We start from the raw sequence: 22,299 nt of genomic DNA, 5'->3' as shown, positions 1-22,299 counted from the left end.
TCGAAGGCACAAGAATACTTCGAGCGTTGGATCCTTTTTTTTTCACATGCTTTATTTACAATTTTTAATTAATCTCCGCTCAGCTAGCTGCTTCAGGCAATGCATCGTCCAGACAGCAAAACACGGGGGAAATCATCATGAGAATCTTGTACTCGTGAGGACGCTCGCTTCGTAACTGACCGATTAGCATTTCGACGTCGGTATCGTTGGGATTGATAATCTCGTTCATTACGATGGCGTAGGGTCTAATTGCCGGCGGGAATAGTGCGTAGTACTCTTTGCTGGACACCTGGTCCTTGGCAGAGCGAATGCAAGCGCTAATCAGGGGCTGGGCACGAACGCGGTCCTGCTTGGCAAGATATGACAATATGGCATAGAAGGATTCGCCTATCGTAAGACAACGGGCTAGAAATTGGAATTCTTTCAGCAGCTGCAGCGACCCGTAATCGGCGTCCTGTACTTTCATCAGTGCGTCTACGAGTGGCTCGAGAAACTGTGGGTAGACTTGCGCCAGCTCGCCCACCAGTCTAGGACAATAAAACCGAACGGCCTGTTTCCAGGCACGCATGAAGAAGTTGCACAAGGAAACATCGTCGTGGAACGCTGGCACAAACGGTTTTAATAGTTGTACTTTTTCCAGCAGGGATTGCTCCCGTAGCGGTTCGATGTTCACTTCCGCCAATCCTGCGTCCAGCACGGTGGATAATACGTTGGATATTGCTTCACAAGCGCAACTACATCCGGAAGGCGGCAATGTATTGCTTACGCTTTTCATGATCGCCAATCCTTTTTCACGATCGGGGATGGTAATGTCCGGTAAGGTCGCATTGACATTGCTGGTAAGCGGGATGCATTGGGAGAGCATTGTCTGAAACACAAAAAAGGACAAAAATCACGTTAAACTCATACCGCATATCCTGTTGGTCCACTGGTGCCTACCAACTGCGAAAGGATGCTGGGATCCGTTTCGTCCCACGATCGATCGACGATTTCGTTCATGCGTTCCTTTATTCGCCGTTGATAGTCGGTGTTGTGAATATCGTTAACTCTTATGCTCTTGGGGCTCGTGCACAAACACTCGTATTTGAATTGAAAATCCATCTCCGCCATGCTTTTATTATTTTTTAAACATTATTTCTCTTCTGCTCATTGCAAATGCTAAAAAACGGGCGGTTTCGTTTGACAGCAACTGTCAAATGGTGCCCTTCGACGAAGTCACGCGAAAGAAAGGAATCACAACAAAACAGCGAAAACCCCGCAACGCTACGAATAGTTCGCATCGGAAGAAAAGTGTTGGAAATTGTACATGCTTAAAGTTTGTGAGAACTGGAAAAAACAAAAAGCAAGCCATGTCGACCATGCTGGCGGAAGTGGAAGCCCTGGTGCTACAGCATGTCCCCGAATTGATAAAATCCTTGACCGGCTTTAGTGTGAGTATTTTGGCCCTCTTTTCGCTAGGTCGGAAACCTCCGAATACAGCTTGCCGGATTGCATTCTCTTTCAGGAATCGGAGGAGAACTTCAGTATTTGCTATAATTTCACCCTCGGAACGATAAGAAGCGACCGGTACTTGTCGGTAAATAGTCATGAAATACGGAGAAAGATTGAGGCGGTTATAGAAAACATGGAAATTACCAACTTTACCACGGAGGCTGGTCACCTGCGCCGGTGCTACGAGGAGTTGATCAATGATCCGGCGTGTTTGGATCACTATGTGCACGACATACACTGGTCGATAGTGCTATTTCTTCTAACTGTTGCGTACAATCCAGTCGGAGCTTTAAAGGAACGTCTGCGGAGGGGGGAAACGATGGTACTGTTTGAACCTGAACCAGCGGAAGTCAAACTGCAGGACAAGGAACGGGAAGCACTAATTGCAGAGCTGCTCGAGGACAATCTTCCGCTCGAACCTCGCGATGATAATGAAGGTTCGGAGCTGAGTGATTGGAGTGATTTAGAGGAGAGTGCCTCGGGATACTATCACAGTATAGAGCAGAAGGAGGTGGAGGTTGAATCGATTGAGGTGGCCAACAAGCTGGAGGATGGTAAGACCGCTGAGTCCACTGAAATGGTGGTGTTTAGTAAGATTCAGCCACCAAGGCAGGAAGAATCTTACGAAACGTTCAGCGACGAATTTGCCATCGATTGGCTGCAGGAAAACGTTCAGTCTGCCTGGTGGGACGATCCTCAATACAAGGTGGAGGTAAACAGCGAACATAGAGGGGCATCGTTTTGCGATTTCTGGACCGAGCGTATCGTAAAGGTGTCGCATGGGTTTCTCAAAAGCGATCCCGTCTCCACCGTGTCGGAGTATTGCATTCTGAGAGAGATACTGTGGATGTTCACCAACCCCGTCGATTGCAAGCTGTTCCGCATCGATGACGATCAGATTTGGATCAACACAAATGTCTCGCTCTCCAGCACCACCGAACACGGCATACAGACGTTCCTGTTGAATTTTACCGAGTACATGACTATCGCGTATCGGTTGAGAAACTTTTGTCGAAGCATTTTGGAACACACGGCGCGAAGCCTTCCGGCGCCACACTCGTTCGAATGCTATGCGGCCGGGTGAAAAGCTTTTTGGACCACATGGAATCGGTGATGATACGGCACGAAAAGGAGCTTATCAAGCAAGAACCAGGCAAGTCGCACACGATCATTAAGCTGTTCCATGAGCTGGAACCGGAACTGTTTGTGCTGAAGAAGCTGTACGACATCCATAAGTTCTCCGTGCTGGACTGGACCAAATTCCCGGCCCACATTGCGGTCGCCCATCTGCTGTCGGGGCTTTTCCGAAGCGTCAAGCTAAGCGCCAACCTTGAGAAGGGAAATCTTGCCTTTGCGTTGCTGCTGGCCGCTTTGAAGTGTTACATGAACATGATCGACACCTGGTGGACGGAAGGCCGTCTCGATGATTGGCGGGAAGAGTTTTTGGTGGAAAAAACGTACGGCGAGCATTCTCCCACCGGTCTGCAGACCGGGTATCAGGCCCGGATGTTTTCCAAGTGCAAAATACGCTCCTTTTACGTGAGTTCGGCCATTTCGGAGGTGATTGAAAACGATCCAATCATTAAGCTGTTGCTGCACCACTCATTGGAGGCCGGCTACACGCTGAACATTCTGAACGGGCTGGATAGGATAAGCGATATGCGCAAGGAACAAGGTACGGACGAGCATTTGATCTATACCAGTTTTTTGAAATCAATCGTAGACGAGCTGGAAAGATTCCGTACAGAAAATCCCAAGGAGAGCGGTTGCGAATCTGATGCGCAGGTGTCCTTAGCAGTAGAGGTACGTACTAAAGTGCTTAATAAAGCGCACACATTTCTTTTTTTGACAATGCGAGTTTTCCTTACTTTGCAGGAAAGAGAACATTCCATGGTGGAAAATCTTCGGAAACAAATGCGAGAGGTTTGTGATGATGATCTCTTGCTTTTGGCCTTCAATAGCACTCTTCAGTTGGTGGATGAGAGCTATCGCCGGACTGAAGCTTCCGAACCATCTCAGTCTTCCGCCGCACTGTCCGATCGAACGCTCTCGAACGCTTACACGCTGTATATGAAGCTTAATTCGATATCTACCCTGCAGCTACCGCTCGAGCATGTCCTGTTTAATGCGATAAAAAATCTCATGGAAACTAAACGGCACGCAGCAAATCACTACGTCACGTACATCTACAAGGACGAGTTCCACGTGATGGACCATTTGAAAAATATTCGCAAAGTGCTGCTGCTCGAGGCGAGCGATTTGATGGATTATTTTTACAGCGATCTGTTCCGCCGGATCGAGGCAGGTGAAAACTGGGCCAACCCGTATCTGCTCACGATTCAACTGAACGATATTCTAGCGTCACGGTTCAACGACATGACGTCACTTTTCACGGTCGAAGTGAATCGTACCGCTGGTTACAAGCTCGACACAACCACGGTACTGCTGGCGATCGACGAAATACGTGTGCTGTACAATCCGAGTCACGATTTGAGCAACATGATCAACGACGACACGATGGCCAGCTACAATAGCGTATTTCGGTTCCTGTTGAAAGTGAAATGGGCGCTCGGTACGCTGGAAATGCTGCGCTTTCCGGAACTGTTGAAAAAGCGGCCTCCCTACGCGAGCTTCGGCATGCTCGATTTGATCCTGAAGCGGTTGGCAATGCTCAAGTTTTGGATGATATTTTCGGTGCAGTGCATCCATTCCCATCTGATGACGCACGTGCTGCAATCGTTTGGCGAACAGCTCGACGAGAAGCTGGATCTGGCCGATAATTTGAGTGAAATGATAACGGTCCACCAGTCGTACATTGGTACGATTTTCGATCATTGCTTTCAGCAGGACGATAGCAAACCGGTCATGGAAGGCATTGTGCGCCTGTTAAACTTGGTGCACATTCTGCGTGACGAGTGGAACAACACCGTACTGCACACGGAAATGGACGCCCGAGGCGATATCCCGGACAACAGTACAATGGGTGATTTCATCGAAAATTCTCAGGTGGACGAACTGGAGCGAACGTACTGCAAGTGTCATCAACAGCTGGCCAAATTGCTAAGTCGTGAAGCGTACGGAAAGCACAAGTTACATCGTAAGTATGGAGCACTTTTGCCATTCAGTGTGTCTTGTATTCATTTTATATATCTTACAGTTACGGGGCTCGCTGATGCGTTTAGTTACAATGTGCCATACTGAGGATTTGTCGCGTTAGTATTGCAAACTGCGCTTCGTGCCGATGTCGTCCAGTATTTGCTGCAGTTCGTCGTCCTCGAAGCGGCCCTCGAGTGAAGGGATCAGTGCTTTTGCTTCTTCCGGCGAAGCCGGGCAAAGGTTTCCCAACGCTGCAAGCTCGAACTTATGAAGTTTCTTCTGCATCAATAAACTGTGTTTAGAAACAAACGAAATCAGAGATACTTCAATGGTAAGGACGGACGGAGGCCAATTGAACTGGTTAGAGCAACCAAGGCTACCTTCTGACGCTGGCAATCGTTTCCTTGTTGCGGAATTTCCGAAACTCGTTCGTGTAGGTGTACGTTTTGTGGAATACTTCGGAAAACTCTTGCTCCTCTTCCGACGACTCGTTTTGGTTCTTGCGATGCTCCAACAGCATGTGTACCTCGCTAATCAGCAGGGTTTCGGCGCTTTCAAACTCTGTAAACAAACGCCATGGGGTCAGCACAATCTTGCGAAGAAACGATGCAACGGAGCACTTTTACCTTTGGGAAACTGAAGATCTGCCGCATCCTCCTCAACCATATCCACCGGGTTGAATCCTGCCATTGTTTGAGATGTTGTTTAAATCGTTAGAAGTGTATATTTTGGGGAAAACCCAGCAAAAACGACCGCCTCTCGTGATAATCTGCTGTATGCAGGATTGTTTATGAGCCGTTCTTTGCGGTGAATGCACTGACGTCCATCGCTTGGCGTGATGTGTCAAAAAAATCTGTGTTTAGTTTAACGGACTGAGTTCTGCGACTGTTCGTTGTTGAGGCAATGAAGGTGCTTGGAAACTATGGTTTTGTTTATTGCGTAGCTAAAACCGTGTAAAAAAGGTAACATGCCATAACATTAGTAAAAATGAAACAAAAACGTATACAATAGCGCGACGATTTGAATTGAGTCGGTTGTAGGCTCGTTGCAGACTGCATGGAGAAGTGAGCCTGTGCAGTGTAAACTGACGGCTCTGGGGGAAAAAAAGAAACAAAAGCGTTGTCAAAAATCGTTGGCAAAAAAGCAAAGTAGCTGTGCGGAACGTTCTAGGACTTGATGGTGAACAGCGTTTAGCGGCAGATCGGCCTATTCAAAACAGCCAGTGATAACGTGCAAATTCCGCAACGATCCCATCACCAAATCAGCATGGAGGACGGCAAAGAAGAGGTAAGCGTGTAGTTACATTTCGTGTGATCCATTCCGGTCCGCTTGGGTGCAGGGCAGAGCAGGGCAGGGCTGGGCAGTGCAGTGAGATGTACGCAGCATTGGCGCAGGTGATGGCCAGCTGACGTTGAAGCATTCCGTCATTGCTGCTTTTTAAGGTGGTCGATACCGATGGCCCTGCGATGGGGGAGATGGTTAAAAGGGCACCTACTTTTGGCTGAATTGGTGAAACTATGCGACCCCTTTTGCTCTATGTTTGCTTGTATTGTATTGTACGATTCCTACTGAAGCTAGATTTGGTCAGCCGTGTCTTCTACAATCTTCATCAATGCCGCGCAATGAGACGGCGGCTTGGGTTGGGTACAAACGCTCATTGTCCTTGCGCTTGCTAGAGCAAAGATCCGGTTCGAATTGAAGGTAGCGTCTTCATTAAACATAGACCATACATATGGCGTCACATTAAGGTTAAGAAGACAGTTTGCGGGAAGAATGTGTGAAGAATGCGTCACCGACGCCCCATCCGCGGGTGCGATGATGCCATTCTTTGCGATTGATCGCACCTGGTCATGCAATGGGTCGGTAGTGATGGCTTATTTACCCAGCAGCTACATGTGCGGAAGTTGACTCCTCCGGCATGTGGGTGGTAATTTATCTAGCAGTAATCTTAGTGAAACGCAAACCGTGTGCGAGAAAACAAGTGGGAAAATGCGAACGTTTTGTTTGTTGTGACCTCGTTCGGAACACGCAGCAGTCGTAGCAGCTTGTTTCGAGCCCGTAGAGGCCCCTAGCTTGCATTGATCAAACTTTGGCGCGAAGTAATTCGTGTTTGACGCTAACTTCCTCGGGTTTGTTTCCCACGCTAGAAGGAAGCAGTAGTCCAACGGGAACAAGTACACATGGCGGGGATGTGGTGGGAAATAAAAACATCTTTCCTTATGTTGAAACTTTTGGCGGATGTTTGTTTCCGCCATTTCCGCTGCGATTCAGTCGTCCCCAGTTGGCGGACCGGGCTAGGACTGCGAATGGTTACTTCTTACTGGGGGAAAAAACCAAACTAATGCACAATGTTAATTCTTCACCAGCACCAATTCGTCGTGGACGATGTGAGCAAAATCATCAAGGAAGCTATCGAGACGACGATCGGAGGTAATGCTTACCAGCATGACAAAGTAAACAACTGGACCGGATCGGTGGTGGAAAGCTGCCTCAGCGTGCTAACTAAGCTACAAAAGCCGTACAAATATATCGGTAAGTCGGATTAAGTGTAAGGAACGCTGCGCGTTTCGACATGGATTCTTTAATTTATTGCTGTATATGCATGCGGTATATGTTGTGTGTCGGTATAGTAGTGGCTATCTTTTCTTACGCGAGAATCTCTATCACGGTCTGTGTGGGGATGGCGGGTACTGGCGGGTGGGTGAGTGGTACTGCTTATCCGCTGAAGCCAGCACGGAGACCGACACCAGCTTGGATTCCACCGCCGAGCATTCCTTGCGAGCCAAAACCGGCTCCAAATCCGGCACCGAATCCGACGCGCGAGCCTACGCCTCCATTGAACCCAGTTGAAAGGCTCGATCCGGCACGCAGACCGCCGTTCAGAGCGCCACCGGCAGCTGCTTGCAGTCCTGCTCCGATACCTCCGATCGCGTTACGCACTCCTCCTATAATGCCAGTAGCGGCATTGGCCGCACCACCGAGGATACCCGCGCCGAGATTCACCGCAGATCCGGCAAGATTGCCAGCGGTACCTATGGCTGTTCCCAGCAAACCACCTGCCGTGTTGGTGAGGGCTCCGACAACCGGACGCAGAAGGCCGCGTCCTCGGAATCCTCCGCCGATGCCAATGCCAAAGCCTCCGCCGGCACCGCCACGGAAGCCGATTCCAGCGCCGAAACCGATTCCGGGTCTAATTCCGCGACCTCCGCAACCGCCAACTCGGACGGTGGTGGTGCCAGCAGCTGCCGTGGTGGTAGTTGCCGCGGCAGTGGTGGTAGCGGCAGCCGTCGTAGTAGAGGACAGATTGTTTAGAATTTGGGTGAGAATTGAGAGCAGGTTGGGGTCGCTCGCACTCAACACAACCGTTTGTCCATTGATGTTAATCGTAATCGAGATGGAGGGAGTGGCCGTTGTGGTGGTAGCGGCAGTAGTAGTGGTGGTAGCAGCAGCAGTAGTGCTGGCCGTCGTAGCAGCAGTAGTGGCAGCAGCAGTGGTAGCTGCAGTAGTAGCTGCAGTAGTAGCGGCCGCTGTTGTCGTGGTCGTGGCAGCAGTCGTGGCAGCGGTAGTAGTCGTGGCGGCAGCGGTAGTCGTCGTAGCAGCAGTGGTAGTGGTCGTAGCGGCAGCAGTAGTGGTCGTAGCAGCAGCAGTAGTGGTCGTTGCTGCGACGGTAGTAGTAGCCGACAAGGCTGCAACAATAGCTGCGATCGTGGCTTGATCGGACGAGGCGACGGTTACGATACCTGAGAGCATACGGATATTGTGCGTAAAGTTGTTGGTGTTATGATTGCAACTATTTTCTATACTTACTTCCATTGATGTTAAACACTACAGTATTTCCTGTGGCGGTGGTAGTCGTGGCTCCGGCAGCGGTAGTCGTAGCAGCTGCCGCGGTAGTGGTGGTCGTTGGAGCAGCGGTAGTGGTGGTGGTCGTTGGTGCGGCAGTCGTGGTGGTTGCTGCTGCAGCCACGGTCGTGGCCACGGTGACTCCAATCAGTGACGACGATCCGAGGACTGTGACGCCGATGCCACCGATGCCGACCCCGATTTGCTGAAGCGTTGGGCCGGTGAACAAGCACACGGCGAGTAGGACGGCAGTAAGGAAGTGCTGCTTCATTTCGTCGAATGTCCGTTGAAATGAGTTGCTAAAGATAACCGATGATTCTGGTCTGATCGAAGATCCTTTGGTTTTATATACTCCTCAAGCGGGGCGCTGTTCAAAGCACTATGGTCAATCAATTGGGCTGTTCTTAAAAGCGGTAGCTTGAACTTAAAATCCTAAAACGACGCTATTGTTCTAGCGGAGAAAGTGCGTCAATTGGCAGAAAAGCTGGTTTTATGTTTGCAGTTTTTAGAATAGTATGATCGATTGTTCTACCGTTTTGTTTGGGTCTGATCTGACCTTAGAAATTCTGCGAGGGAACAGCTATCTCATTCGAATTGACTCGTGTACAAACAGTTTGTGTTTATGTGCTTAGATGGTATGGATTTTTCATATTGGCAAATTCTTAATAGCGAATTCGTCTGAGGCCAATTCCAATCCAACCGTGGGTATGACTTTATAGTGCATCATATTGTGGGGCGCATTGGAATAGATCGAATTTTTGTTTTGCGCCAAAAGAGAGGCTTTGTCTACAGATGGGTGGCAGTAATGTGCAGGAGCGCGAAAGGGGCAATATATTAACGATTTTATTGCGACGCAACACCACACACCATTTCGGAGCCTTGCGTGCTGCACGCACTCTGTGGCTAATATGTTGTGTGATGGAATTAAATCATCGTAACGTTAGTGTTGTGTCGCTTTCGCATGTATCCATCGTTGACGGAATGTGTGTATCCGATTAAATGTTGTTGGAGTTGATTTCAAAAGCAAAACTTTCACACTTTTCTTTACCTTCTCTTTATTTTCATATGTTCTGCGTCTAGTAACGTGCATGATAATGCAGAAAAATGGAGCTGGATTGCATACGGCCAGCTCGTGCTACTGGAATAATGAAACCGACGGTTCTTGCACAGTGCGCTGGGAGAACAAGACCATGTACTGCATCGTGTCGGTGTTTGGACTTTCCATCTAAAGAAATCTTTCGACCAGGGTCATGCACAGGCACGTATTGGCGAGTGAACGAGCAATGATGTCTACTAATTTCCATAAAAAATACCGTCAATTTGGTTGATCTATAGCTGTATGAATGTTTTAAACGTCGTATTTCTTTCCCCGTATTCGGTTGCTGCGTATGGGTTTTTACAGAATTAGTCGCGCGATGCTGTATGAATTTACGTATCTTGTGCTTCTTTCTGCCGGTAGAATAACTTTTGAATATTAGAAATCGCCTTAGCCTGTGAGCTGATTTAATTTATTTTTATTGAATAATACTATTACGATTAATAGGAACTATCTGTCCGCTGACAGCATTTAGAATCGTATGGCAGTCTTTTGCCCCTTGTATGAAAGTTTTTCTCACCATCAGCAGCAGTTATAGTGTAAACATCAGCTATTTTGGAAGAGAAAATTGTAGAAATAACAGGCTCGGCAGCCCACTCTGTTGCACCTTTCCCTTTTAATCCTTCTGGTAGCCAGTTTTCGATAAAATAGTGTGATATGTCCAATGCAAAAATGAAATTGCAATGTAAGCCATAGCAATTAGGATAGCACCGGGCCCTACCCTCTATATCGTACGAGGCTGTGCAGCTGTCGGAAGGAAGCACTGTGTGGTGGAACGCTCCGACAAATGAAAGAAGAGAACAGTAGCAACTTATTGTGGTAGTACAGCAATTACCGACAATTGCTGTAGCACAATTTAGCAAGAACGACACACAACACACACAATTCATCTCGCTGTAAGTGATTGGGCTGCACGTGATGATAGGAAATGGATGATGATTGGCAATACAAGTTTTGTAAATTTTCGTGCTCACACAGCGAAATCGGAAGTAAAAAAAAGGGAGGAAACACTAAGAATTAGGATTATGACAGGTGTACGCTTTACAAAGGAAAAACGCATTGTTTTCGTTGAGTTAGCTGATAGAAGACGCGTTGATTAAACAACCATGTGTGAAGGATACACAATAGACGTAGAATATAAGAATTGATACACGGAGAGTTGCTGCAATACTACTTACAATCTATTATAATTCACGAAAGAACGTAGTATATAGATAGCACATGATTGATTGGGAGCTACCGAAGTTAATCAAGCACATTGCACAAGGCAGCGTGTTTTCATTGCCCTAAAACCTTTCGCGGCAGTCGAGACAGTCAGCGTACTCCACTACTCATCGTGAGAGCATCTGTGTCTACGCGGTAGGCAAGCACTGAAACGGATGAATCCACAGACTAAACACGTGCGTTGCGCCGGAGTGGGACGGGCCTGTCTGGTAAGTAAAAGCGTCACACTTTGAATGAAACAAACTTTTCATTGAAACATTAGATTGTATGAGATGGTGTGTGAAATAGTGTTGTATCCAGTTCTAGTTTTAGTTTTGTTTTGGTTCAATGGCATCGAATAGTATGGCAATAAATAAGCCATCTCTGTATCAATTCACATGTTGATACAGGTGGTCTTACAATACTATGATTTGTGGGATGTGCCCTGGACTTGGAGTGTTGTGTATGCCAATGTGCGATTAACCGGCGTGGGATGTTGTTGTCGGTGGTCTATCAAGATTGTGTGACATGTTGCACCCCAATCGTCTTTTGTTGGTGTTCCTTTGTCCAACAACTTCCTCAAAGCAGCTTCTTTCTTGTTTTATCTGTTGATATTAGTCTTGATTTCATTTCATTTGATTTTTTTGATTCATATCAGAATGTTCGACTTTGCTGTTGTTCCTAAAGCGTGCCGGTTTTAAGCGCTCTTTATCGCATATATTTATTTTCAACCCAGCATTGCATATAGAGCACAGTTGCAGTGCCAAATACCACGAACAGCTTGTAGGAATTATGCTACGTCGAAGCATCATTCTCCACAACGGATAGATAGACCCGGGAACCTTCCAGGGATGTTTCACCTCGGGCTATTTTGTTGAGCAAACATTGATAGTAAATGTGTATCCTTGCTTTGGTCGGGTTCATATAATTAGCCATGAATTTTCATGATTCTTCGCTTGCACGTTCGCTGACTGACGGTCTGAGAACGGGTAAAGGGTTCTTTTTGATGAAAAATAAGGCGAATCAATAGTGAGCGTAGTAGTGGAGATGAATTTGTGAAACATAAGGGAGAGTACCGAGCCGTACTCTGGCTGAAAAATGCTAGTGGTTTGAACTTAGCGCGGGCGAAGTTGCAGCATCCGATGTATCGAATCCACATTCACTGTTCAAAAACTGTGTCGGCAAACATGTGCAATAAATAATGCATCATCGGTAACGATATTATCTCAGCCAGGGCCATTGCAAAATGCTGGTGGGCTTGAGCGAAGCATACAGACAGACCCCGTTCCGGGCTGATCGGCTGGAGGGATTTACGGTGCTGCTAAATAGCAAATAGGCAACGGAAGCGGTGTAGAAAAGGAGAACGTACGATGATGACGTTTAATGCGGGTTAACATGCCACATGTTAGGAAAATGGCCGGAAGCAATAAAAAGGGTTCGGCCGGTTCCTCGCTCGGTGGACGTTTCGTTTGCGAGAAAGTGGAGCGCGTGTACCGGTTCCACGTTGCTTGGTCTTCCTACACCTGCCGAAGGAGAAGAAGGCTTCAAGTTCATGAAGCATCTCACGTGCGCGCATTTTCGTCTGCGTGGTATGCAATTTAGATGATGTAGTACGTATGAAGTTCCGAAGTACTTGCGAAGGATGCTAGAGAAACACGATTGGTACGGGGCACAGCAGTAGATGAGAGAGAGAGAGAGAGAGAGAGAGAGTACATGCCGAGAAGGATGGGAAGACAGGGAAGTATATGACTATCGTGACTAGCAGTGTAGCTAAGATAAGTTGTTCGTCCTTTTAGGGTTTGGTTGAAGTCAATCACGGGAAAATATTTCCCAGCTACTACGACGACCTCAGCCGACCAGGGAGAGGTGGAGTAGAATCAACGAGAGCAGCATCAAGCAATAGCCGGCGCCGTGTCCCAGCTGTACTTTTTTTTTGCGTATTCGCCTGAGAAAGTATGAAACGATAAAGAATTCCCACTTGAATGATTCAACGATGCATGGAATTTTGGGATGTGATCGGAAACAGTTATTCCGAATAGTCGTACAGTCGACGGCAACACTACGCCAAATAGGATGAATGAGCGTAATTGTATGAGGATGGCAATAGTTATGAAAAAGAAAGCTGAGAATACGAATACGACAAAAAACATAAATGAAAGTAAGCCAGGTACTTACTAATCCATTAGAAGGCGTTGTGACTTTGTAGCGTGTCCTTTAGGTAGTTTGCAGGTAAGCAGCGAGACTTTTTAATGTAATTTTGAAGACAACAATGCAAGAGTTGTATGGCTAGCTTGAATCTATTGAATTAATCATTTACATTACTAAATCAATATTGTATTTTTATCATAGATCATTATCATTCCTTCAGTGGTTGTGTAAATAAAACCCCTTTTACCTTTCAGGCGAGAAAGTAGCCTAACAATGTTTTGGAAACACTTTTGAAAGTAAGACACGCGGGGAACCATAGGAACGAACTTGCAACTTTGAACTTAAAATAATAACCCCCAAAAGGACCGATCGTTGGATATCGATGTATGATTGAAGCTCATACTCATATTCCCTTTCCCGAGAGGCCAGCTGTGGCAAAGGCAGTCGTACATCGCATTCTTTGCAAGATTTGTTCTCTTCCAAAGGAAAAGACAAGAGAATGGCGAAATGCCACAACTAGCACCAAGGACGAGAGTGGAAGTAGTGAAGTGGATGATTTTCTGCTATGCGCGCGGGTGGTTATGCGAAACATGCACATGCGGTGAAAGGAAAACATACGCCAAACAGCTGTTTTGATTGAGCAAAAAAGCATGCTCGAGAGAGAGAGGGAAGAAAGCACGTGGGAGAGTAATGAATTCGAGAGACGAGGAGAAAGCGAGAGAGCATTTCAATAAGATGAGTGAACTGTTGGAAGTTCATGAAATTGAATCCGATTGAAGGCCAATAATCTTTCCAGCGTGTATTGGGGATTATTTTGTTTTATTTAAGAAGTTTGTTCAGTATCGTTTTATGTTGTCAGTGGTGAATGAGTTTAAAAATAATTGTTTAAATTGTTTCTAATTTATTTTTTCTCTTATTTTGCAGAATTCGGTTACACGAAAACATTAAAGATATGGCCCCAGCACCAACATACATCGTTTATCCTATATCCCTACATTCCCTAACATTCCCTTTATATTTATGCTTTATGAAATGAAGGAATGTTCTGAAATGGTATTAAGAACGCTAGTTAGAGTGTGATTTTCTGTTTTAGCGTATTTTAATTCGTCAGTTTCCTATTACAATGATTGATGAGAAAAATATCATATATGACCTAATAAGCCAAATACTCTCTGGTTAGGAAGAGATATTCCAAAGTCGGATGAATTCTTTCTGTTTTACGCTGCAAACTTGTTGTAGTACAGGCGACGATGGGAAACTACGCTTAATGATGGTAATGTTTAAGCGGGAGAGAAATTTTAAGGGCGAATGAACACGTTCACGAACTCTCTCACTTTCCGCTCTTCACGTGCAGTCGAATATGTTTCGGTAAGTATATTTGAATTTAAAACATTTTTAACCCAATTGTACTATGTTTAAATGAACCTTGAAGATAGCTTGGACAAATGTTAAGAGGAAACGGAAACTGTTTAAGATGAATCATAGTGCCTAACGCTAGCCTATTACACGCTAATTGTATCGGATATTTCAAACGTTGAACACGGGAGATGAACCACATCATGAACACTGCGAGAAGCGATGATCGAAAAATAGAGAAACAGAGAGCTTGAAGCCGGAGAGTACGGGCGACATTGGCCAGTCGCGAAATATTCGATGCGTTTTCCGTTACGAGACTTCTACCGGAGCGGTCGTGCTAAGCAGACGAGTGCTGCCCTTCCGCAGATTCGCACGAAAAGTCGACAGCTTACGTAGTAATTGTGAACCGTCGAGTGAGTGAGCTGCAGCAAACTGCATTGTCCCTTTGTCAAGTTGTTCGCACGTGTATGAAAAACCATTTGAAAGACTTCGGAAAAAGCAAAAAAAAACTAACATCGCGAAACGTGCTGCGTTAATTTAGCCGTTAATTGGCTATCGTAAAGCCGGTCGATCGAGTTGAGAGTAAATTGAATGAATAATTAAAGCGCTTCACGATCGCGGACCGCCGGACAGCTTCGACATTCTACGTCAGGTAATTACAAACCCCCCCCCCCCCCCCTCGTGCGTGGTTACATCTCCCCCCCCCCCCATCTTATCTGCCCGGGTCCGGGTCGCTATTTAGATCACAGACCGTGAGTGTGTGATCGCGTTTACAAAGGGTTTCTCCTCCACTGCCGTGCGTGCGGGGGAAACATTCCAACCCACATTCGAATTCTATCGAAGGAGGCGGGTGAACTAAAAAAAAAACCCCAACATCCCAACGCAGAATTGAAAGGCAGTGAACCGTTTGATGTGTCAAAACCTGACCTAAAGTTCCCGCCTTACACATTTGCTCTAGCAGCAGCAGGCGAAGAAAACGTGGAGTAGCGAAAACGGAAAAGTGAGTGTTACATTTCAAGAATCTGCGCGCAATACGCCCCCTTACGTACACCCCGCACACGCTACCGGGGGCCTTTCCCGAAACGCCGTGTGACGGTCAAAACAAACAAGCCAGTAGTCAGTAGCGGGACGGGCGGCAGGTTCTCTCAAGGAAAAAGCGGGCGGAGGGCAAACATCATCCCGCTTCTCATACACGCACAGAGCAGCGTCCCTGTTACGTTTTGTTTACCGACGAAGCGTAAGTTTTTGGCCGCGTGATAGCGGTGGTAAAGTGGTGCGGGAATATTTGATTGCTTATCCAATTGGTACGGTGTTCGGGTTTTTGGCGGAAGTTTGCCCCGAAGCTGTGCGTGTGTGTGTATGTGTGTGTGAAGAAGGAACGGTCGCAAAACATCCAGGTGGTGTACCGGAGTGAAAGGGCGACAGAAAACATTTTGCAATTCGATTGCTCTTGGATGAGCAATCCAAGCAACTGGCAATTGGAGTGTCTCAGAAACGAAGAACCGTTGGACTGCCGGACTTTTCCCAGCGCAGTAGCTTTGTTGACGATTAATTATTCATAGTTTTTACAAAACCTTTTTGCAGTCAAAGTCCCAAGTGTATAAAGTGTGTACCAGCGAAGCTGCCACGACCGAGTGCATGTGTTGTTAAACGTATTGGAAAAGTTGCAATATTTAAAAAAAATAAAAAGCTGTGCAGTGAAATCTTGTTTTGTGATTCGCGTTTCGCGCCATTAGTGAAAAAGTGCGGCATACGATTGCATATGCCTCCGCGGTGTGTGGATTGCAAAAGTCCAAAGTGTCCAAAGTGAAACAGAGGCCCCTGAGTAGCGGTATCCTGTTTGGCTCTCGGAAGAAGCCTATACCGATCCTGAATTTCCATTTCCTGGAACTCTTGCCGAAAGCAGACACAGGCAGATAAGCATTTTGTTCGCATACATCCAAGAACGCCGTCGATTGAACGACTCAACATGAACTACATCAGCGCGATTGGGATACTAACGGGTAAGTCAGCAGCACTGGTTAGTGGCACTGGGAAGGGTAGCGATGCTCTTCTGTCGTTGTCGATTGATTAATTATGGATGACAGCACGCAAATTGAGATGGTCGATGCGTTCCCTGCCATTTGGGGTTGCGTTGCTTCTCAGAGCGGAACTCGTTCTGAATGACGTCGTTATTTTTATTTATCGAACGTTTGACAGTCATTGTCTTGGACGTACGATGTTAAATTATTCGTAACGATAATGACTGATTGCGCTAAATAAGTGCTTCTGGAGTGTATAGTCCATCAGTGTCCTTTCAGGACGATTTCCTATCATGAACATCAGCATTTGAGAGGCCGTAACAGCCTTGATGCAAGACATGAATAATGGTAGGCAGAGGCTTGCAAATGAAGGACATTTCCTTTTGCGAAATATAAAAAGCCATACTGAAGCGTTATCACACAAAGTGCCATCAAGAAGCCATTCCCGCGCTTCGATTATGTGTACATAGCCTACTGTGATGTGAACTCACCGATTGCACCTCACCGATCGCCTAAATATCCAAAACACTATCCCCATTTGCATTGACTTATGGACTTCGATCAATCTGATGTGTAAACGAGACACTTTGGTACAGTTCCGCTCTCCGGTGGATGATTGCTATCGCTTGCAAAGACCACCCGATACTTCCGGCGATAAGATCCCTGAACGGTCCCCTACAGGGTGTGAAAAAAGTCTACCCAAAGTCAACCATTTACATCAAATTATCGGCGGAGCATCCAGCTTTGGCTGTGCTTTGCTTCCTTCTGGCCCGTAGCAAGGCGTCAGACACGGCTTGTTTACATTTCGCAGGTTTTGGTTTGGTTTTTGGCTTTGAATGGCTATTTGTTTTGTCAGGCGTCATGGGTGGGTAAGGGTCTGCAGGGGGAGTCCGTTTGGCAGCGCAGCGGTACCCTAAATTGCCCATCTGTCGCTGGTGATGGCGCAGGAGGCACGCAGGTCTTATGTCAACACTGTCCGTGATTCTACACAGCCTGCACACAGCAAACGTACGACGGTGTTCGGTCTTGGAACCGTCCTCTTCTCGCTCGAAGGTGTAGGTACGCTTGCTGGGTGTACATCGCGGCTGTATTAGAAGGTAATTTTGCGATAAGCATTCCTTTTTTTTGCTGTCGAGCCTTTCGCTTGCTTCGCCTCTCTGTTTTGGGCTGTGGCTCCAGGTACTTACTACATGTTCTTTTCGTCGCGCCTTCGATTGAGTCGAGCAAACAGGAAATGGCAAAAACAAGTTCTGTGCCAGGGCCTGCGTCGTGTGCCCGCCTGTCTGTACCACTCCAGAAGAGCTCAAGCGCCTAGTTCTTCTTCGGCAGGCCGTGTGACGGGTTGTTGCGTTGGTCAAGTGCGTTCCCTCTGCCTTCGTTCATTTGATATCGTGCGTACTTATCTTGGCGCTTGTGTGCTTGCCTCCCTGCCTGCCTGCCTGCCTGCCTGCGTGCGTTGAACGCCTTAAGGCGCAGAGCGCCGACCTCTCGAGAGAACCATAAAGCATGGTGTGTGCCTGGCGTAAAGTTTTTGTTATGTATCCTCGGTGTTATTGTTTTTGTTGTGTTTTTTCTCCTACGGAGTTTTACGAGCTCTCCCCTGTATCTTGCCATAAGTCCCCTTTCTCCAAACGCTGCAAAAGATATATTTCTTTCAGATGTGTTTTCGTTGGGATAGAATATTGCTGGTTTTTTTGTGTGTTGTTGGTGGTTTTTTATGTTGTGACTGTTATGCTGTGTTATTCCATCCCTTCAAACTAGGCGACAAAAAGAACAAGCGTCACGCCAAATGAAAGGGAACAAGTTTCCCACCGAAACACGGCCCATGATGTTAGCCTGCTGCTGCTCCCCTCTAACCCTTATAATATTGATGACTGAGCGTTTCATGGTTGGTCGTGGTGGGGGAAGGCAGTGCCTGGCTGGATTGGATTGATTAACATGCATCGATTATCATCTCAATCATCAAATTAGTACGATTGATGAGGTGCCATTAATATCTCACTTCTCCTCGCAGAGACACCACAACAGGGCATTCAAGCGGTGGCAGCAACGTCTCATTCAACCGGCAATGTCATAATCAAAGGGCGACCCTGAAGACGCACGAGAAAAAGAATAAGAATAAAAAGAACCCAGAACCGTTCCTTTGAATTGGCGGGTTCGAAGTGGTCTAATCATAAGCGGCACGCACCGCATTTTGTGTGTGGCTTTTTCCAGCAAACGAAGAAATCGAACAGCATATAAAAAAGGCGGTTTCAAATGATGGTTCTTGTTATGATATTCTGTTTCTGTCGGTCAACATGTCCTCAAAGCAAAAATGTCGAAAAAGAGGTGTGCGCATGGTTGTGACCGGAAATAAAAATGACCTACGCAGGGATTAGGCGAGTAGGATAGGGACAACCAGCACGACTTTCGATGCAGGAATCGCCGCCCCTACCGCGTCTTGATGTAGTCCTGAAGCCTCCTTACCTAGCAGTTAGTTGATGGCATCTTGCTGCGTGGAGAAGAAAAGGTTCCGGAACGAAGAGACCTTTCCCAGCAGGACTCTGAAAGCTTGACTTGCCGAGCAAAGGAATGCAAACCTTTCTCAGCCGGATGGCGCTAGCAAAAGAGCGCTGCCGAAAGAAAAGAGGCGGGTTTATCCCCGAACTCGGCCCGGTAGTTCGGTAGTTCGGGCAGAAGAAAAACAAAGTGAACCCAAATTAATGGTTTCTAGAATGACTGCTGCAGCGTACACCGTCCCTTCTTATTCGAAACTGCCAGGGCGAATAGACAAGGCAATGAAGGACGGTGTCGTCTTTACGCCTGGCCGGGGGTTAGCTTGGGAATGTTTCGTATCGAAGGTAGCACAACAGCAGCACCACAGTGCAGCTAAAGCACATGCTTTGTTTAGGGCAGGTTTTTGGCGTGATAATGAGATAATCAATGGAGATGATCTTTAATTAGGGTTTGCTGCTTGAACCTCCTTTTCGTTGCAGTGGTGGCACTATTGCCAATAGAGCCACCATCCCCTATTCTCGTCTTCAAAAGTAGCAAAGCATGGGTCGATTCAATTTGGACACTGTGCTCTGTTTGTTCGGTTCTTATCGAAGGTACGCTATCGGGTGGTTGTTCTCGATTGCAAATTCTGCAGCAACGGCAAGTTGCTTTATAAGTGTTCCTTTAGAGTGTATAAACTTTTCGACATAAAACTAGGAAGCACCTTCCGAGCCAAGGTGGGGTGATGTTTTTGAGGTAAAAGATTTTGCTTAAAGTTTTCTCCAAAGATGCCAAAGAAAGTGTGTGTTTCGAGGGTTGAGGAGGAGGGATTTATATTTTTGCATGATTAAACAAACTTAAAAGGTAGAGTCAACATGTGTACATTGTGTTGCAAAGTTGTTCGGTTGACACATCAACAACACTTTCGTTCTCGTTGTTACCAATTATTGCAAGTACTTTTGTTTGTTCCAACCGTCTAAACGATCTAAATTGTCGTTGTTTTTGTTATTCTTGCCTGTCTGCTGGTGAGCCGATGCCGGACGGTTGACGGTTCACTATTAATGACACCGTTGATCGATAATTCAGTGTGTCCATTTTTGACGTTGAATGATGATCGATCGATGCTAGTGCGTGCGGTCACTTTGAGTTAAAATCACGGAGAGAAAGAGAGAGAGAAGGAGAGAGAGAATAAAAAAACCGTCATTCAACCCCCGTCAAGGGGTGTGGGACTGGTTTCTATTGATCTTGATATGATACCTTCGGGCGGCCCGAATAGATAGCAAGCGCGATTATGCTCCGCTGGTTTGTTGTACGCTTCGTCCATCACGTATGGGTTGACCCCGTCTTGAAGAACGTTTTCGTGTTGTCGTGTGGCGGCAATATAAATGTGCGTACCCGCTGTTACTTGTCACAGATCCGCAACGATAGCGGGTCTGAGTTATGAGTGCGGCTAGACGACGACCACGACGACGACGACGAAACATCCAGTTCTGGGTGGTTTTGTGTGAGTTTTTTAAGCTGTTCCGCTACGGGAACAATCCCCAGGACTTGCTGCACAGGAGGTTTGATTATGGGGACACCCGGGGAGTATGGAGCATGCTTCCGGTTCATGTTTTCGGTAATCCGCGGTCGTTGCTATTGGACTGTTGTTGAATCTGTCGCGCAATAAACTCGTCAAATAGATCAACAGATAAAATTTGCCGGCCATTTAAGGTCCGACGGCTGTTTGATTCTTGACCCCCACGCTCCCTGCTGGCGAGCGGGGACAGAACATTCGCCAGAACTTTTCACTTTCCTTTGTTTGAATCGGTAATCGGTTGAGCAGTTGTGCTGTGGACTGGCCCATCAGCCAGCGGTCAGCTGGTCAGCGGTCGGTGGTTGGCGCAGTTCCACTACCGAGTGCGGAACAATTCAAACATCCTTTTTCACCCCTCCCTGCTGCTGCTGCTGCACCGCGAAGCATGTGTACACCGGGGGAGAGGGAGAGGGCAATAAAACTAATTCCCTTCCACAATAAATCTGTTTAAAGCCTTTCTCATACTGGCTTGATCCCGACTTTTAGGATTACGGTCCAACGTGTAACGAGCATAAGTAGGAAGGGAGAGAGAGGGAGAAAGGAGAGAGGCGCTATGGAAGCGAACTGAGGCGGACGGAGCCATTGCGTTGTTTGTCTCTGGTTTTATGTTTACGGCTGCGAACCGTGGATGTGTCACCCCAACAGCCCGCGGTCCGACTGGTGGCAAGGAAGTGTGTGTGTGTGTGTGACAACATCTGCTCAATCGGACGCTACCCGATGGTCGGCATTAAAACCGAAATTGTTCCCGCGGTCAGAAAAGTTGAATGCGCTTTTGTTTGATGGCAGTTTTTTCTTCTTTTTTTATAATATTTTCAACCGTTTTCCGTTCATTTTTTCCGCTTTGTTGTTGTTTCATGTTTACTGAACGCATGTGTGCCCGCCGCGCGCGTGTGTGGAAACAGTCGAACATCAACATTGACCTCAATAGGCACTTATCTCATCGGAACGGGAAAAGCGAAACATAAATAGTTCGAAAATAAAATGGAAAACACGACAAAAAAAAAAATGGGAAAATGATAAAGTACTGCCGCCCGATAGAATTGTATGTTGATTGGAGTGATTAAAATTTATCCGCTTTGATACTGCTGTCGGTGTCCGTTTCGTTTTCCCCCAAAAAACTGCATTGCATTGTAGTTCAGAATCGTTCGGATGGAATTGAAAAAATCATAATTTTATAGAACAAAATGAGAATTAAATTTACACGTTCTGCGCACCGTGATTGGCCATACATTCACCATAGTCGCTTCCATGCATACACACACACACACACACACACACACACACACACACACACAACACACACACACACACACACACACACACACACACACACACACACACACACACACAACACACACACACACACACACACACACACACACACACACACACACACACACACACACACACACACACACACACACACACAACACACACACACACACACACACACACACACACACACACACACACACACACACACACACACACACACACACACACACACACACACACACACACACACACACACACACACACACACACACCACACACACACACACACGCGCACGCACGCACACAATTACAACCGCCACGAGCGATTTATTGATTTGAACAATGGGTAAATATCGTTCAAACCGTTTTTGCGACTTCTGCCATTCGTTCACAAATTTATTGCATTCGATGGATTGGCATGTTGTTGAGGTGAAGGCGGGGGGCTTTTCCTCCCCCACCCGGCAGGGAAATCGTTATTGTATGCTGTTATCTTGAGCACTGCATCTGTGACCGCACCCGTCGTCCCGCTGTGGTTGCCTCAAAGTAAACCCCTTTTCCGCCCGCTCTCACCTTGCATTGTTGTTTGGACAGGCTTGCATTTTTATGTGTAGTACGCTGGGTCTCCGGCACCGGCTTGAAATGCACGGCGCAACAGGATTAAGTGAGCTTGGGCAGGTCGAAAATTATTGGCCAGATTTTCGCCATCAGTTTGTGTGTGT

General features: G+C 46.8%; 5 protein-coding genes across 5 annotated transcripts; 2 read left to right on the top strand and 3 right to left on the bottom strand.

The window, feature by feature from the left end:
- Window positions 1–55: 55 nt before the first annotated feature.
- LOC121602749 lies at window positions 56–1,164 on the bottom strand. The gene is made up of 2 exons (XM_041931507.1): window positions 940–1,164; window positions 56–868 (listed from the first exon to the last, which is right to left on the bottom strand). The coding sequence occupies exons 1-2, from the start codon at window positions 1,108–1,110 to the stop codon at window positions 80–82; spliced, it is 960 nt and encodes a 319-aa protein (XP_041787441.1). The 5' UTR covers window positions 1,111–1,164; the 3' UTR covers window positions 56–79.
- LOC121602747 (gamma-tubulin complex component 5-like) lies at window positions 1,074–4,741 on the top strand. The gene is given in 5 exon segments (XM_041931505.1): window positions 1,074–1,430; window positions 1,505–2,570; window positions 2,573–3,294; window positions 3,367–4,588; window positions 4,649–4,741. Coding segments are annotated over 5 exon segments (3,288 nt in total). The 5' UTR covers window positions 1,074–1,196; the 3' UTR covers window positions 4,693–4,741.
- LOC121602750 (DNA-directed RNA polymerase II subunit Rpb4) lies at window positions 4,705–5,407 on the bottom strand. The gene is made up of 3 exons (XM_041931508.1): window positions 5,214–5,407; window positions 4,968–5,148; window positions 4,705–4,879 (listed from the first exon to the last, which is right to left on the bottom strand). The coding sequence occupies exons 1-3, from the start codon at window positions 5,275–5,277 to the stop codon at window positions 4,705–4,707; spliced, it is 420 nt and encodes a 139-aa protein (XP_041787442.1). The 5' UTR covers window positions 5,278–5,407.
- Window positions 5,408–5,703: 296 nt separating this feature from the next.
- LOC121602753 (dynein light chain Tctex-type) lies at window positions 5,704–9,770 on the top strand. The gene is made up of 3 exons (XM_041931513.1): window positions 5,704–5,874; window positions 6,954–7,119; window positions 9,511–9,770. Exons 1-3 carry the CDS (start codon window positions 5,854–5,856, stop codon window positions 9,657–9,659), a joined length of 336 nt encoding a protein of 111 aa, XP_041787447.1. The 5' UTR covers window positions 5,704–5,853; the 3' UTR covers window positions 9,660–9,770.
- LOC121602752 (cell wall protein DAN4-like) lies at window positions 7,130–8,771 on the bottom strand. Its single transcript, XM_041931512.1, has 2 exons — window positions 8,395–8,771; window positions 7,130–8,327 (listed from the first exon to the last, which is right to left on the bottom strand). Exons 1-2 carry the CDS (start codon window positions 8,699–8,701, stop codon window positions 7,303–7,305), a joined length of 1,332 nt encoding a protein of 443 aa, XP_041787446.1. The 5' UTR covers window positions 8,702–8,771; the 3' UTR covers window positions 7,130–7,302.
- Window positions 9,771–22,299: the final 12,529 nt, after the last annotated feature.

This window comes from Anopheles merus, unplaced genomic scaffold (assembly GCF_017562075.2).
Source record: "Anopheles merus strain MAF unplaced genomic scaffold, AmerM5.1 LNR4000601, whole genome shotgun sequence".
In the NCBI taxonomy this organism is placed as follows: Eukaryota; Metazoa; Arthropoda; class Insecta; order Diptera; family Culicidae; genus Anopheles; species Anopheles merus.
Note: the sequence above shows the minus strand (reverse complement) of the source record. Positions and strands in the feature narration are given on the sequence as shown.

Coding starts and splice junctions, on each gene's coding strand:
- LOC121602749 (XM_041931507.1), bottom strand. CDS start 1,110: ATGGCGGAGATGGATTTTCAATTCAAATACGAGTGTTTGTGCACGAGC. Junction 869..939: donor CCAGCATCCTTTCGCAGTTG/GTAGGCACCAGT, acceptor TTTGTGTTTCAG/ACAATGCTCTCCCAATGCAT.
- LOC121602753 (XM_041931513.1), top strand. CDS start 5,854: ATGGAGGACGGCAAAGAAGAG. Junction 5,875..6,953: donor TGGAGGACGGCAAAGAAGAG/GTAAGCGTGTAG, acceptor ATTCTTCACCAG/CACCAATTCGTCGTGGACGA. Junction 7,120..9,510: donor AAAGCCGTACAAATATATCG/GTAAGTCGGATT, acceptor TTCTGCGTCTAG/TAACGTGCATGATAATGCAG.
- LOC121602750 (XM_041931508.1), bottom strand. CDS start 5,277: ATGGCAGGATTCAACCCGGTGGATATGGTTGAGGAGGATGCGGCAGAT. Junction 5,149..5,213: donor AGATCTTCAGTTTCCCAAAG/GTAAAAGTGCTC, acceptor GTTTGTTTACAG/AGTTTGAAAGCGCCGAAACC. Junction 4,880..4,967: donor ACGATTGCCAGCGTCAGAAG/GTAGCCTTGGTT, acceptor TTCTAAACACAG/TTTATTGATGCAGAAGAAAC.
- LOC121602752 (XM_041931512.1), bottom strand. CDS start 8,701: ATGAAGCAGCACTTCCTTACTGCCGTCCTACTCGCCGTGTGCTTGTTC. Junction 8,328..8,394: donor AGTGTTTAACATCAATGGAA/GTAAGTATAGAA, acceptor GTATGCTCTCAG/GTATCGTAACCGTCGCCTCG.